Source organism: Bos indicus, chromosome 6 (assembly GCF_029378745.1).
Source record: "Bos indicus isolate NIAB-ARS_2022 breed Sahiwal x Tharparkar chromosome 6, NIAB-ARS_B.indTharparkar_mat_pri_1.0, whole genome shotgun sequence".
NCBI lineage: Eukaryota > Metazoa > Chordata > Mammalia > Artiodactyla > Bovidae > Bos > Bos indicus.
This window is the reverse complement of record NC_091765.1, coordinates 84,409,245-84,425,730: the sequence shown is the minus strand read 5'-3', so window position 1 is coordinate 84,425,730 and position 16,486 is coordinate 84,409,245. Positions and strand designations below refer to the sequence as shown.

At 36.7% G+C, this 16,486-nt stretch overlaps 1 protein-coding gene across 1 annotated transcript in view; it reads left to right on the top strand.

The window, feature by feature from the left end:
- LOC109560162 (transmembrane protease serine 11G-like) overlaps nucleotides 1–16,486 on the top strand; it is a 42,106-nt gene that overhangs the window by 13,293 nt on the left and 12,327 nt on the right. Inside the window, exons 2-5 of the mRNA XM_019962149.2 lie at nucleotides 7,442–7,563; nucleotides 8,196–8,314; nucleotides 9,596–9,663; nucleotides 10,288–10,448. Coding sequence (XP_019817708.2) covers nucleotides 7,442–7,563; nucleotides 8,196–8,314; nucleotides 9,596–9,663; nucleotides 10,288–10,448 — 470 coding nt within the window. The remainder of the gene's footprint in view (nucleotides 1–7,441; nucleotides 7,564–8,195; nucleotides 8,315–9,595; nucleotides 9,664–10,287; nucleotides 10,449–16,486) is intronic.

Below are 16,486 nucleotides of genomic sequence, written 5' to 3'. Positions count from 1 at the left end.
GATGAATTAAAACCCCAGCTAGATGATTCATCTGTATTATTTTGCCTTGAATTTTCCCATACCCATTATTTTTGCCCAGTAATTCTTTCCTCATGGATGCTCACCATGTGAGCATCAAAATGTGTTCACCACATAATGTCTACTTCTGAATCCTATGATTTCTCTTGAAGGCTCTAAAGTCCTTCCTAAACCCAGATAGAATGATTCTATCTGCTGGAACTCTCCGCGGGGAAAATCGGGGCTTTGCTAGTCTCCCAAGCTGCTTCCCTATCTCTGTGTATTTTGTGCCTAGTGTCGTCACTCAGATTCTGAAGTACTGGACACCAGTTCTCGCTTTTTTCTTTCATGAACAGAATATCCAATATCTAGTATAAACTTTCCACCAGCTCACTCTACTCCATTTATGTACAAACTCCTTGCTGACATTTTCAGTTGCTTTCAATAATAAAAATAAGACAATAATCCAAACTCCTAAGTCCTCACCTTGTTTTAGATACAGTTCTAAATGCCTTTTCATACATTAACTCATTTAATGTTTTCAATAAATCCCACAAGGTGGGTATTATTACTTTCATCTTACCATAAGGCAGCTGAGGCACAAAGAAGTTGAATGGCACAAAGACTGTCCAGGGTCCTGCAGTGGGAAGTCAGGATAAAAACTCAGGTAGGCTGGCTGCAGAAACTACACTCTTAACTGCTCTGCTGGGTACCCTCTTTCAGAGACCAGAAGCCCTTCAAATCATGTGGTGGCTGCTGTGCAGAAAAATCACTTTATTCCTCATATTTGAATTATTGGGCTTCCCACATGGTACAAGTGGTAAAGAACCCACCTACCAATGCAGGAGACATAAGAGAAATGGGTTCAAACCCTGCATCAGGAAGATCGCCTGGAGGAGGGCATGGCAACCACTCCAGTACTTTTGCCTAGAGAATCCCATGGACAGAGGAGCCTGAACACTTACAGTCTATGGGGTCACAAAGAGTAGGACACAACTGAAGTGACTTAGCATGCATGCACATTGATTCACTGACTGACAACATTTTGATTAAATAAAGCATTTGAAAAAGCTCCAGAAAAAAATAATAGATGCTCAGAGAGCCATGTAAGGTGAAATAACCTGAAGATGTACCTTGGTAAACGTTGTAACATTGAAAGAGAATGGTTGGTAATGAAAAGAGAAGGATAAGTTCTTTCTATACTGAGGTTTGGTTGAATACCTCTGCATGAGTTGGTCTGGATAATGTGTCTGTGAGTGCTCAGTCACAGCTGACTCTTTGCGACCCTGTGGACTATAGCCCACCAGGCTCCCCTGTCCATGGGATTTCCCAGGCAATAATTTTGGAGTGAGTTGCCATTTCCTCCTCCAGAGGATCTTCGTGACCCAGGGATCAAACCTGTCTCTCCTGAATTAGTAGGCAGATTCTTTACCACTAGAGTCACCTGGGAAGCCAGTCTGGATGATAAGCCCCCTCAGAATTTAAACAAAAGTAGAGAACGTCAAAAGATGAGATGGCTGGACAGCATCACCGATGTAATGAACATGAACTTGGGCAAACTCTGGGAGGTGATGAAGGACAGGAAGGCCTGGCATGCTACAGTTCATGTGTTGCAAAGAGTCGGACATGACTGGATGACTGAACAACAACAACAACAAGAGGAGGGATTAAAAGGCTGACATAATCAATGACTATAGTAAAGTTGCAGGATATAAAATCAACACACAGAAATCCCTTGCATTCCTATACACTAATAATGAGAAAACAGAAAGAGAAATTAAGGAAACAATTCCATTCACCATTGCAATGGAAAGAATAAAATACTTAGGAATATATCTACCTAAAGAAACTAAAGACCTATATATAGAAAACTATAAAACACTGGTGAAAGAAATCAAAGAGGACACTAATAGATGGAGAAATATACCATGTTCATGGATTGGAAGAATCAATATAGTGAAAATGAGTATACTACCCAAAGCAATATATAGATTCAACGCAATCCCTATCAAGCTACAAACAGTATTCTTCACAGAGCTAGAACAAATAATTTCACAATTTGTATTGAAATACAAAAAACCTCGAATAGCCAAAGCGATCTTGAGAAAGAAGAATGGAACTGGAGGAATCAACCTACCTGACTTCAGGCTCTACTACAAAGCCACAGTTATCAAGACAGTATGGTACTGGCACAAAGACAGAAATATTGATCAATGGAATAAAATAGAAAGCCCAGAGATAAATCCATGCACATATGGACACCTTATCTTTGACAAAGGAGGCAAGAATATACAATGGATTAAAGACAATCTCTTTAACAAGTGGTGCTGGGAAATCTGGTCAACCACTTGTAAAAGAATGAAACTCGAACATTTTCTAACACCATACACAAAAATAAACTCAAAATGGATTAAAGATCTAAACGTAAGACCAGAAACTATAAAACTCCTAGAGGAGAACATAGGCAAAACACTCTCCGACATACATCACAGCAGGATTCTCTATGACCCACCTCCCAGAATATTGGAAATAAAAGCAAAAATAAACAAATGGGACCTAATTAACCTTAAAAGCTTCTGCACATCAAAGGAAACTATTAGCAAGGTGAAAAGACAGCCTTCAGAATGGGAGAAAATAATAGCAAATGAAGCAACCGACAAACAACTAATCTCAAAAATATACAAGCAACTCCTACAGCTCAACTCCAGAAAAATAAACGACCCAATCAAAAAATGGGCCAAAGAACTAAATAGACATTTCTCCAAAGAAGACTTACAGATGGCTAACAAACACATGAAAAGATGCTCAACATCACTCATTATCAGAGAAATGCAAATCAAAACCACTATGAGGTACCATTTCACACCAGTCAGAATGGCTGCGATCCAAAAGTCTACAAATAATAAATGCTGGAGAGAGTGTGGAGAAAAGGGAACCCTCTTACACTGTTGGTGGGAATGCAAACTAGTACAGCCACTATGGAGAACAGTGTGGAGATTCCTTAAAAAACTGGAAATAGAACTGCCTTATGATCCAGCAATCCCACTACTGGGCATACACACTGAGGAAACCAGAAGGGAAAGAGACACGTGTACCCCAATGTTCATGGCAGCACTGTTTATAATAGCCAGGACATGGAAGCAACCTAGATGCCCATCAGCAGATGAATGGATAAGAAAGCAGTGGTACATATACACAATGGAGTATTACTCAGCCATTAAAAAGAATACATTTGAATCAGTTCTAATGAGGTGGATGAAACTGGAGCCTATTATACAGAGTGAAATAAGCCAGAAGGAAAAACATAAATACGGTATACTAACGCATATATATGGAATTTAGAAAGATGGTAACAATAACCCTGTGTACGAGACAGCAAAAGAGACACTGATGTATAGAACAGTCTTATGGACTCTGTGGGAGAGGGAGAGGGTGGGAAGATTTGGGAGAATGGCATTGAAACATGTAAAATATCATGTAAGAAACGAGTTGCCAGTCCAGGTTCGATGCACGATACTGGATGCTTGGGGCTAGTGCACTGGGACGACCCAGAGGGATGGTATGGGGAGGGAGGAGGGAGGAAGGTTCAGGATGGGGAACACATGTATACCTGTGGTGGATTCATTTTGATATTTGGCAAAACTAATACAATTATGTAAAGTTTAAAAATAAAATAAAATTAGAAAAAAAATTAAAAGGCTGACACTTTTTAAAAATACTTTGACTCTTTGTGAAAGGCTTTCTAAAGCCTGCTGAAAGGACAACTTTTGTCACTGCTCATCTTCACTTTGATGTGAATGCCTCAAAGGTGAGGTCACTTAAATTTTTATTTTGTTTGGATGGCAAAGGCTTTTCTAAGGCTGGATTTTCCTAATTACAGTGAACTTGTTTAGTCATCTTACTGGAACAGTCTGACCAAAATTAAATTCTTTGTATCTGAAGGGTTGGGGGAAGGAGAAACCAAGAAGGGAAGAGGAGAAAGCTGCCCATTAGCAATTTTTAAGTACAAAATGTACAATTGTATCTTGATTCCAAGTAAGTGCTTAATCTGATTTTTTCCCCTGCCATGTTTGAAGTGATTCATCTCTAGCAAAACTCTCTACTAAAAATAGTTTTTCTGTTGCAAGTAGTTTAGGGTCGCTTCTAACTTATAACACAATATTTTCTTTAGTAAACAAATATCTACCAAGAACCTATGAGGTATAATCTCTACCAATATCAAACAACCACTGAAATTAGTCATTGAAATTAGTCAATGTTTAAGATAAAATTGGGTTAGAACTAAAATAAATCAGGAATAAAGCATTGTTTTATTTAAAACAAAAACATATATTGGTAAATATTTGAGGGCATGTCAGCATGGTTTCCTGGTAGCTCAGACAGTAAAGAATCTGCTTGCAATGAGGGAAACCCAGGTTTGATCCCTAGGTTGGGAAGATTCCCTGGAGAAGAGAATGGCAACCCATTCAAGTGTTCTTGCCTGGAGCATTCCATGAACAGAGGAGCCTGGTGGGCTACAGTCCACAGGGTCACAAAGAATCGGATGCAACTGATTCTTTCACTTTCTGCATGGTTAAGGAAACAAACAATTTTTAACTACGATCCTTACATAAAATGGTAAGTAAGTCACAGTGATTTTCTGGAGTTCAAAGAGTTCAACAAGAAACCCCATCATTTTGATGATGAGAATTTTGTTGCAAAACAATCTCCCTCTTCATGAATGGTTTTCTATATCTGATACAGAGGGGGAAAGAATGAGAAGTGGATCTAGCATTTTCAAGTTTTAAAAAAGTATTATTATTTTTCAGCCATTATTTCCTCCAAGGAGAAATTGTGAGTTCTCTGAAACTCCATTAGAAATGCTCTGCAAATCTGGTACAATGTGTTACACTATGCTCCTCCTTTAAAATACTATAAGTTCCTGGAGGGGAACATTGAAGATTCTTTTCTATGTTCCCCTGCATTTCATACATATGTAAATAAGTGCTAGTCACTCAGTCATGTCTGACTCTTTGCAACCCCATGGACTATAGACGTCCAGGCTCCTCTGTCCATGGGATTTCCCAGGCTAGAATACAGGAATGGGTAGCCATTTCCATACATAGTACTGCTCAATAAATATCCACCAAGCTAACTAATTGCTCCCTCTTAATTAACTTCACCTCCATTCTCATTTATGACCTCTTTTATGACTTTCTCAAGTATGTTCTTGAGACATTCTTGTCCTTATCTCATATCACCTTAATTTATACTATTCCCTCTGCCTGTGATACATCCATTCTTGCCAGCCTTCCTTCTCAGCTTTCAAGAAACAGTTCACAAGACAACTTCTCTAAGGCAAAACCATGTGCCCACTCAGCTTCCATAGCATACCAGGCATAATTCCATCATGACATTTATCACTTCTATTACAGTAGTTACTTAATATGTTTCTAGATCACACATTCTTTTAAGATGGGAACCTATATATTATTCAGTTTTGAGTCTTAAGCAGAAAGTGGCACACAGAAGGAACTCAGCAAATCTCAACTGAGTTCATGATTGCCCATGATCTTCTATTAATAAATGTGATGAATACATTCACCAGCACTTGCCTGGGCCCAAGCAGGATCCCAGCCCTTTTATAGACTTCAAATGTTTGCAGATGTAATACTCTTCCCAAAGAGTATTACTCTGGCCTTCAACCAAAGAGTAGAAGGCCAGAGTAACTTTAACTTTAGATCTTTCCAGAAACACAGAAGAACTCAGATTTGGTGCTACCTGAGATACATATAAGAGGTCAGGTTAATGGTTCTGAGTGGGGAAACTGCTTCTATCTTCTTGCCCAGATACAAAGATGCATTGTTGCTATTGTTTTTCAGTCACTAAGTCTTGTCCAACTCTTTACAAACTCATAGACTGCAGCCCACCAGCCTCCTCTGTCCTAAACTATCTCCTGGAGTTTGCACAAATTCATGACCTTGAGTCGGTGATGCTATCTAACCATCTTATCCTCTGCCACCCACTTTTCCTGCCCCCAGTCTTTCCTAGCATCAGGGTCTTTTCTGGTAAGTCAGCTCTTCACATCAGGTGGTCAAAATTTTGGAGCTTCAGCTTCAGCACCAGTCCTTCCAGTGAATATTCAGGGTTGATTTCCTTTAGGATTGACTGGTTTGATCTCCTTGTAGTCCAAGGGACTCTCAAGAGACTTCCAGCACCACAGTTCAAAAGCATCAAGGATCCCTAATCCTTCTAAATCGCTGATGCCAAAAGGCACATCTCAGTTAATATCTTTAATTTTTTAGCTGGAGCCTATTTTCCACCATCTACCAACTCCAGGGAAGAAAATTCCTTATTCTTTTTTTCCATGTGTAATTTTTAACAGAACAAGAACTGGTACCTTTAACTTTGTAAAGGATATTCCTGTTCAGTTCTCCCATAGATTAGATCCTCCCAGACCATGCATGTTCATCACAACCCTGTCGTTGTTCAGTTAGTCCTTAGACTCTGGGCCCTGACATTAGGATGGAGACAGGCTTTGCCACATTTTCCCCCTTCCACAAAATTTTCCCAAATATCAGTCATTTGCATTCCACTTTCATTCTTTCCATTATATTTTCAATATATTTCAATATATTACTGTCTTAGTATTTTTCTTTAAATCTATTATTTATTCAAAAAAATCTCTCCTTATCCTGTGCAACATCACCTATAAAAGTCACAAGTTTAAAATCTCATCATCTTATGAAATAGATGTTTATTATATAACACCAGTGGTTCTCACACCACATAATTCCTTGGTCCAAAATGCCAAGCTATCACTATTTATTGGTTTATCATATTAATGATATCATTTTGGTTCACATATTATTTTTTTCCTTATAGTTCCATTCTGTTTTCTTTTCTTCAACCTGTCCTATTTCAGATGCTCTTCGTATGCATTATAGATTACTTGTCTTATAAATAGGGATTATGAGTTTAAGAAGTGTGAAAGAGTCCCAGAATCCATGTCCTAGTGCCAATTCCTCCAATATCCAATTTGAGGATTTAGTGATCTCTCTGAGTCTGACTATTTATGCTAGAACGAGAGGAGTGTCCCAGAAGCCCTCACTCTTTGAGGCTCATATGATTTGAGGCACATAAACCAAATATAAAGTATTAGTTCATTTATAAAAACAAAAATATTTCAGAACATCTAGTATCATGAACCAGAAACAAAAGAAATAGTAGTCAACTATAGTACAATTCTGAATTTTTTAAATAGAAATGTAAAGTCAAATGCCAGTGAGACCTTTAATGGTACTTTTTCTAATTTTTTATAGAAAAAATATATTCAAATGTTAGTAAGTGCAGTAAGGGCTAACTATGAATTCCAGAAAAAAAAATTCTATACCAAAGCTATGTGAAATTGAGATTCTAGTGTTTAAGTTCTATTTGTTTGTAACATACCACTCTTTCTCAAAAGGCCATCAATTCTTGGTAGAAGAACACATTCATTGAAACCATGGATGATTGCCCTTATTATTACAGCTGTTGTGTTGGTTCTAGCAGTAATCATCGGTCTCCCTGTTTATTTTTTGGTATTTGGTAAGAATCTGATTGCATTATTTTGAAAATTTAAAGATCTAGACAATTGGTTTTAAAATCTTAATATTTTAGAAACCCTTTTCTAATATTTTCAAATGTAATTTTCATTGCAATAATAGTTTATATAGATGTATATATACTTTGTATAATTAGATATTTATTTGCATAAATTTATCTACATTTGGGAAATATAAACATTTATGTGTAAAAATTACTTCTAGCATTTAAAATTTTGCTTGGTTCATATAATATTTTCTCTCAAACAGTGCAGTAGAGTCATAACATATGTTATTGTATGGTTTAATAATATTTAATGTACTGAGAGCAAAATATTATTTTAGTAGCAATTCTAACTTTGAGGTCAGCTTTTTTAATATAATACAGTCTACTATTATTATTTAATTAACAACTTAAATTTATAAGTTACCACTAACAGGTGGTAATTGTGTCAGGATACAACTGACAACCATGTGACTATGAGAAGGTATGATCTTAATAAAGAGTTAAAGGAAGTGTTAGCTACAGCTGTTGTGTTTAATTCCCAACAACTTGTCAGTTACAGGAGTTTTCTGCATATCATTCCTTCTGATAGTTACAGAACTCAAACGATCCATTTCTGTTTTCCTTTCCAGATCAGAAGGTTCATTATTACCAAACTTCCTTCCAGATCCCTAGTATTGAATATAATCTTGATTTTTCAGTGGAACATTCAAAAAATAGGACAGACCTGAAACAAAAAATCAGTAGTGAGGTAAGTCTGAGCTTTTCTGCTATCATTCCTACCTTGATAATATTATTATGAGGGAGTTTAAATTATAATAAGAGGCAATTTGAGAACATACCAAATTGCAGTTATGTTAGGGTTGCCAGAAAAACAAAGAATGCCCAGTTAGATTTTAATTTCAGATTCTCCTGAGTATATATTTCATGCTTATACTAAAAAAATAATTGTTTATCTGAAATTAAAGCTTAACTACATTTTTATTTGCTAATCCTGGCAATTCTAACTGTCTCAGGAAGATTGGAACAATACATTGGAGAAAGGATAATTGTACCATATGCTGAACAACATAAGCCCAAGAGATAAATGGGTAGCTCAAATACACACACACAAAAATATATCAGATTTATCTGGAGACATAACTTAGGTACAAACATTACCACATACTATATAGTAAGCTCTTACTGTGTGCATGACCTGATACATTTCCCATTAGGCAACTTATACTGAACATTTTAGTCCTGAAAATATACCACAGAAACACACACACTAGCTCTTTCACTGAAGACTTCAGTTTATACACAGATTCTACAGAATATAGCACTGACCAAAAACGGCAGATCTTTGCCAGGTTTAGAAATACTTCTTTCGATCTTTCCCAACCAAAAGCAGAAGCTGATGAGATGAGTCGAAGGATGCAACTGAGCGGGATTGGTGTGCCTTTCCAAAAATACATCCTAAGCAAATACTTAGGCGGAAAGAAAAATTGGTGCAGAATATATACTATTTTGTTATATGATTCTAGGTAAAGATTTGATGCTTTTTTCTTGATAAGTAAATTAATTTTTAAAAAGTATTCCCCAAAATATACATTTTCCTCCTCTTCCCCATTTACCACAGTTTCAAAACACAGCCTATAAATTTTTACCAAAGCCTAAAAAGTTTATTTTTAATCACACTCATGGGGATGATAATTATGTTTGAATGATAGTGGTTGTTAAGTCCATTCATAGCAAGTTTTCAATGAAATTCAGTCTCTGTACTGGCTGTTGAAATATGTGACTTCATACGACACTTTATCATTCATCTTTGACCAGGTGATAATTTATTCAAATACCAACATTCAGTTACAGAGATGACCTTTATGATGAGATTATGCCCAAATGAGCTTTCTGGGCATAGCTGTAAACAAACTTAGAAGTAAATGCTATTTGAATCACTGTACATTTTATACAAGCATTTTTGTAATATACTGAAATGTGCAAAATTCATATTTAACAAAGTTCTACACTTTTTTTTTTCTTTTCTCAGATAGATGAGATATTTCAAAGATCCAGTTTAAATCGTCATTACATCAAGTCTCATGTTTTCAATGTTAGGTAATTATAGCTAATTACTTTGATGAAAAGGCAACTTTGTATTATTTAGTTTTTCTTAATTATTTGCTTTCTGGATATGATGTAAAAAATTAAAATATACTGAGAGTAAAAATAATTTAATATTATTACATTTAATTGTTATTTCTCATTTACAGAGTACATTTAGGGAGAGAGTGCTGTAACTTGGGTAGTGATGAAATATATTCTACTGGTTGTCCTTTTAAAGTTTTTTGTATTTCAGTTAAAGATTCTTACAATCATTAAAACCTCCTCTCAATTTTACTTACATTTTAAAAAATAAACAAATATAATGGATTTTTTAAATCAAGAATAAAATACAAGTTTGATTAATTTAACAAGTGCTTTTATTTGTCCAGAAAAAAAAAAAAGATTTTACCATTTTCAGATACTCTCCCCTCCCTAAATATGATCAAGTTTTACAAACCAGGAGTAATTCAGGTATTAACACCTATATGATACATAAAGGGAAAACATCCATGACAACGAAGAGTATAAAATATTTATGTTGTATTTTCTTGACTATATAACTATATTTATGTAATAAGTTATAGTAATTACTATGCTACATCCTCACTCATTTATTCTGATATTTTTGTTTTTCAGGCCAAGTAATAATGGTTTGAAAATAAACGTATTGCTCAAATTTCAGTTTACCTCTAACAATGCAGACACAATAAAAAGAGAAGCTGACAGCATTTTGCATCAGAAGTTGAAATTAAATGAAAGCTTCTTGAAGATAGATACTTCATTGCCCTATCTTAAAGGCAAGAAATACCATTTTTCTTTCTTTGTTACAGTTTATCATTTTAACAGTCTTCTCAGCTACAGAGAAATCTTTATTTAACCATAAAATTAAATCACTTTTATTTGTAAGTCTCTTATTTACTTGATAATAAACAAATCTCCACACAATCAACACTTCCTTTGGTTAGTATGGACACAATTGTAAAACAAGGATAACATGATAATCCAAATAGAGTAGTATGTCTTACTCTTTAAAAAATATTTTAGTGGAATTTTTTCGACTAATTAACCATTGTTGTTTTTGTTCAGTTGCTAAGTCTTGTCCAACTCTCTGTGACCCCAGGAACTGCAGCATGCCAGTCTTCCTTGTCCTTCACTATCTTCCAGAGTTTATTCAAATCCGTATCCATTGAGTCTGTGATGCCATCCAACCATCTAATACTCTGCTGCCCACTTGTCCTCCTGCCCTTAATCCTTCCCAGCATCAAGGTCTTTTCCAATGAGGTGGCTCTTCACATCAGGTGGCCAAAACATTGGAGTTTCAGCTTTAGAACCAGTCCTTCCAGTGAATATTTACAATTGATTTCCTTTAGGATTGACTGGTTTGATCTCCTTACTGTCCAAGGGATCTCAAGAGTCTTCTTCAACACAATTCAAAAGGATCAATTCTTTGGCACTCAGCCTTCTTTATGTTCCAACTCTCACATCTGTATGTGACTACTGGAAAAACAGCTTTGACTATATGGACCTTTGTTGGCAAAGTGATGTCTCTGCTTTTTAATATGCTGTCTAGGTTTGCCATAGCTTTCCATCCAAGGAGCAAGTATCTTTTAATTTAGTGGCTGCAGTCACTATCCACAGTGATTTTGGAGCCCAAGAAAATACAATCAGTCACTGTTTCTACTTTCCCCCATCTATCTGCCATGAAGTGAAGGGACCTGATGCCATGATCTTAGTGTTTTGAATATTGAGTTTTAAACCAGCTTTTTCATGCTCCTCTTTCACCCTCATCAAGAGGCTCTTTAGTTCCTTTTCACTTTCTGCCACTAGAGTTGTATCATCTGCATATCTGAGGTTGTTAATATTTCTCTCAGCAATCTTGATTTCAGCTTGTGAGTCATCCAGCCTGGCATTTCACATACTCTGCATAGAAGTTAAACAATCAGGGTGACAATATATAGCCTTGACATATTCCTTTCCCAATTTTGAACCAGTCTGTTGTTCCATATCTGGTTCTAACTGTTGCTTCTTGTCCTGCATACAGGTTTCTCAGGAGACAGGTAAAATGGTCTGGTATTCTCATCTCTTGAAGAATTTACCAGTTTGTTTTATCCACATAGCCATAGGCTTTAATGTAATCAATGAAGCAGAAATAGTTATGCATGTGATAAAAATCTACTCTCTCCTACTAATATAGTAATACTTAGTGCTTGGGTCTTTTTGATGCAATACTCTCTCCAATCTGAATTCAAAATGTAAGAATGGTCTGCACACAGATATCACAGTATGTGAGGTATAGCATGATTTGGCTCCAGTGAAAAGAAGTCTGATATTTTTTCTTGTACTCCCATAACCTTTTCTAGGCATGTAGGATAGGACTGGCCTAGGGAATAAAAGGAAAAGAAAAATGACACACCCTGAGAGTACCTGTCTCAGGCATAAAGACACCATCTCATTTACAACAGACATATTTCTAGGTGATGAATGTTTGGGGCCGGAGATTAAACAAACCTTATTATAATTTGAAGACTACTCTTCAGTTCAGTTCAGTTCAGTCGCTCAGTCGTGTCTGACTCTTTTCGACCCCATGAATCGCAGCACGCCAGGCCTCCCTGTCCATTACCAACTCCCGGAGTTCACCCAGACTCACGTCCATCGAGTCAGTGATGCCATCCAGCCATCTCATCCTCTGTCGTCCCCTTCTCCTCCTGCCCCCAATCCCTCCCAGCATCAGAGTCTTTTCCAATGAGTCAACTCTTCGCATGAGGTGGCCCAAGTACTGGAGTTTCAGCTTTAGCATCATTCCTTCCAAAGAAATCCCAGGGCTGATCTCCTTCAGAATGGACTGTTTGGATCTCGTTGCAGTCCAAGGGACTCTCAAGAGTCTTCTCCAACACCACAGTTCAAAGGCATCAATTCTTCCGTGCTCAGCCTTCTTCACAGTCCAACTCACATCCATACATGACCACTGGAAAAACCATAGCCTTGACTAGAACGAACCTTTGTTGGCAAAGTAATGTCTCTGCTTTTGAATATGCTATTTAGGTTGGTCATAACCTTCCTTCCAAGGAGTAAGCGTCTTTTAATTTCATGGCTGCAGTCACCATCTGCAGTGATTTTGGAGCCCCAAAAAATAAAGTCTGACACTGTTTCCACCATTTCCCCATCTATTTCCCATGAAGTGATGGGACCAGATGCCACGATCTTCATTTTCTGAATGCTGAGCTTTAAGCCAACTTTTTCACTCTCCTCTTTCACTTTCATCAAGAGGCTTTTGAGTTCCTCTTCACTTTCTGCCATATGGATGGTGTCATCTGCATATCTGAGGTTATTGATATTTCTCCCAGCAATCTTGATTCCAGCTTGTGGTTCTTCCAGTCCAGCGTTTCTCATGATGTACTCTGCATATAAGTTAAATAAGCAGAGTGACAATATACAGCCTTGACGTACTCCTTTTCCTATTCGGAACCAGTCTGTTGTTCCATGTCCAGTTCTAACTGTTGCTCCCTGACCTGCATACAAATTTCTCAAGAGGCAGGTCAGGTGGTCTGATATTCCAATCTCTTCAAGAATTTTCCACAGTTTATTGTGATCCACACAGTCAAAGGCTTTGGCATAGTCAATAAAGCAGAAATAGATGTTTTTCTGGAACTCTCTTGCTTTTTCAATGATCCAGTGGATGTTGGCAATTTGATCTCTGGTTCCTCTGCCTTTTCTAAAACGAGCTTGAACATCAGGAAGTTCACGGTTCACATATTGCTGAAGCCTGGCTTGGAGAATTTTGAGCATTACTTTACTAGCGTGTGAGATGAGTGCAATTGTGTGGTAGTTTGAGCATTCTTTGGCATTGCCTTTCTTTGGGATTGGAATGAACACTGACCTTTTCCAGTCCTGTGGCCACTGCTGAGTTTTCCAGATTTGCTGGCTGGCATATTGAGTGCAGCACTTTCACAGCATCATCTTTCAGGATTTGAAATAGCTCAACTGGAATTCCATCACCTCCACTAGCTTTGTTCGTAGTGATGCTTTCGAAGGCCCATTTGACTTCACATTCCAGGATGTCTGGCTCTAGGTCAGTGATCACACCATCATGATTATCTGGGTCATGAAGATCTTTTTTGCACAGTTCTTCTGTGTATTCTTGTCACCTCTTCTTAATATCTTCTGCTTCTGTTAGGTCCATACCATTTCTGTCCTTTATTGTGCCCATCTTTGCATGAAATGTTTCCTTGGTATCTCTAACTTTCTTGAAGAGATCTCTAGTCTTCCCATTCTGTTGTTTTCCTTTATTTCTTTGCATTGATCGCTGAAGAAGGCTTTCTTGTCTGTTAGCCTTCTAAAAATTAACTTTGAAATGTTCATATTTTACCAGACTAAAGTGTGAAATGAGATTAATAAGCTGACAAGTTACCAATAAGTCTTCTCTTGGTACTTTTTTCCCCCAAATTGTTTAGAGGGCTAGAACAGATATATTATAATATGTTGAAGAGGAGAAAAGCATTGTGGATTTGACTAAAGAAGAAAAACAGCTTGAAGATAAAGACATGAAGTCTCTGTAAGTGATGTTCAGCATTCAGTTCTGCTAGTCGTGCAAATAGAACAGGGTAGATTCTGAATTCAGTGCATTGGGTTTAGACAGCAAAACAAGATTTTCTGAAAGAAACATTTTGTTAAAGAGGTGGAGGTACGTACAAAATTTTAATTTCAAAAAATTTAGATTTTGGCCTCCCATTAAGACAACTGTTAGAAACTGAAACTGCCTCATTTCTGTGTCTGTCCCCCCCAGTCTTACCCCCACTCTGTGATGTTAGTGGATTTAAGTTGTATACAGAGTTGCTGGATCAGGGTTGGGGGACTGGTCCATGCAGGCATCTGCTGGTGATCCATCCATCCAAAGATTTTCAGTTGCCTGTCTAAGCAAGTTACTGTTAAGACATTCCTCATTCCCATGGGAAGGTCTCCTAAGATTCATAATTTATCCTGAGACACTTCTGTCCTTATCAGGGTGCTTGAAAATTAATTCATATATTATTTTTAAAAATTTACTTCTCTGCAAAAGAGTGGTAAGTCCTTGAATACAGGAAATGTGTCTTCTGTAGACGTAATCACCTTCAGAAGATTAGCACAGAACTCAGTACAGGACAGGAACAGGGTATTTGCAAAACACTGTGTCTTTAACTCTGTAAACTAACTCAGGGTCTCAAAAAGTAAGCATGAAACAAAAGTAGTGTTTTAACATTAACAGATACCACAGAACACTGAGGAACCTGGAATCCTTCCTTTTCTCACCTAAGAGTTTTACAACTATGCTTTAGAAAGTAAGAGGTTATATATATATAATTTAAAAACCAAAAGTCGCATTTTATAGGGTAAGAGAACTCATTTAAATACATATAATATAAAGACAAATGCATGGAATGCACACTAGGAAGGACTGTAGGTGGTAGTGAAAAGAAACCAAGACTTGAAACCAGAAGACCTATGCCCTAGCAGCAAAAGTTGTAGGCTTCGATAAATTGTCGGACCTCTGTGTCTCGATTCCTGTTTCGCAAAATGAAAATAATAAGTGAAACTTATTCTTTAGGAAAACGTAAACATTTTGAAATGTACAAGAACAAGCAAATTAATGTAAAGTATCATTAAATGGATTTTCTTTGATATCTTTAACAATGTTGATCCTGAGAAGTTGGAGAATTGATTAACTTGTCTTTTAAAAAAAAGAGAGCTTGGAAACTAAACACACAAATGGCTCCAAAACATAAATATTGAAAGAGTTATCTGAGAATATCTTGAGTCCAGCAGAAATCTGTTAAGCTTAGTCTTTTAAAGGTATTTTTTCCAGGATTATGATAAAGCTCAAGGAGAAGCTTTGAGTTTAGCCTTCAACTAAATTTTGTTTTGGGTAACGAATATTTAGTTATAATAGGAAAGGAATGACAACAAATCAAAAAATTATCTAAATATCATGTAATTCAGAAAAAAGAATGCTTTTTAAAAATCAATTTTAATTGGAGGATAATTGCTTTACAATGCTCTGTTTATTTCTGCCATGTAACAACATGAATCAGCCATAAGTATACATATGTTCCCTCTCTCCTGAACTTCCCTCCCACCCCTCACCCTATCCCATCCCTCTAGGTTGTCACAGAGCACCAGGTTAAGCTCCTTGTGTTACACAACAACTTCCCACAGCTATCTATTTTAATATGATAATGCATATGTTTCCATGCTACTCATTCAATTTGTCCCACCCTCTCCCCTTACTGTGTCTACAAGTCTGTTCTCTATGTCTGAGTATTCTTGCCCTGCAAATAGGTTCATCAGAATCATTTTTCTAGATTCCATATATATGCGTTAATATATGATATTTGCCTTTCTCTTTCTGACTTACTTCACTCTGTATAACAGGCTCTGTGTTCATCCACATCAGTTCAGCTGATTCAAATTCATTCCTTCATTCCTGGCTGAGTAATCATTGTATATGTGCATTGCAACTTCTTTATCCATCCATCTGTTGTTTGTTTGTTTGTTTTTAAGGAATGTCCATACTGTTCTCCATAGTGGCTATATTCATTTATATTACCACCAACAGTGCAAGAGTTTCCTTTTTCCCACATACTCTACAGCATTAACTGTTTATAGATTTTTTGATGATGGTCATTCTGACTGGTGGGATATGATACCTCATTGTAGTTTTTATTTCCATTTCTCTAATAATAAGCAATGTTGAGTATCTTTTCATGTGTTTATTGGCCATCTGTATGTCTTCTTTGGAAAAATGTCTTTTTAGGGCTTCAGTCCATTATTTGCTGGGCTGTTTAAAAACATCCTTTTTTTA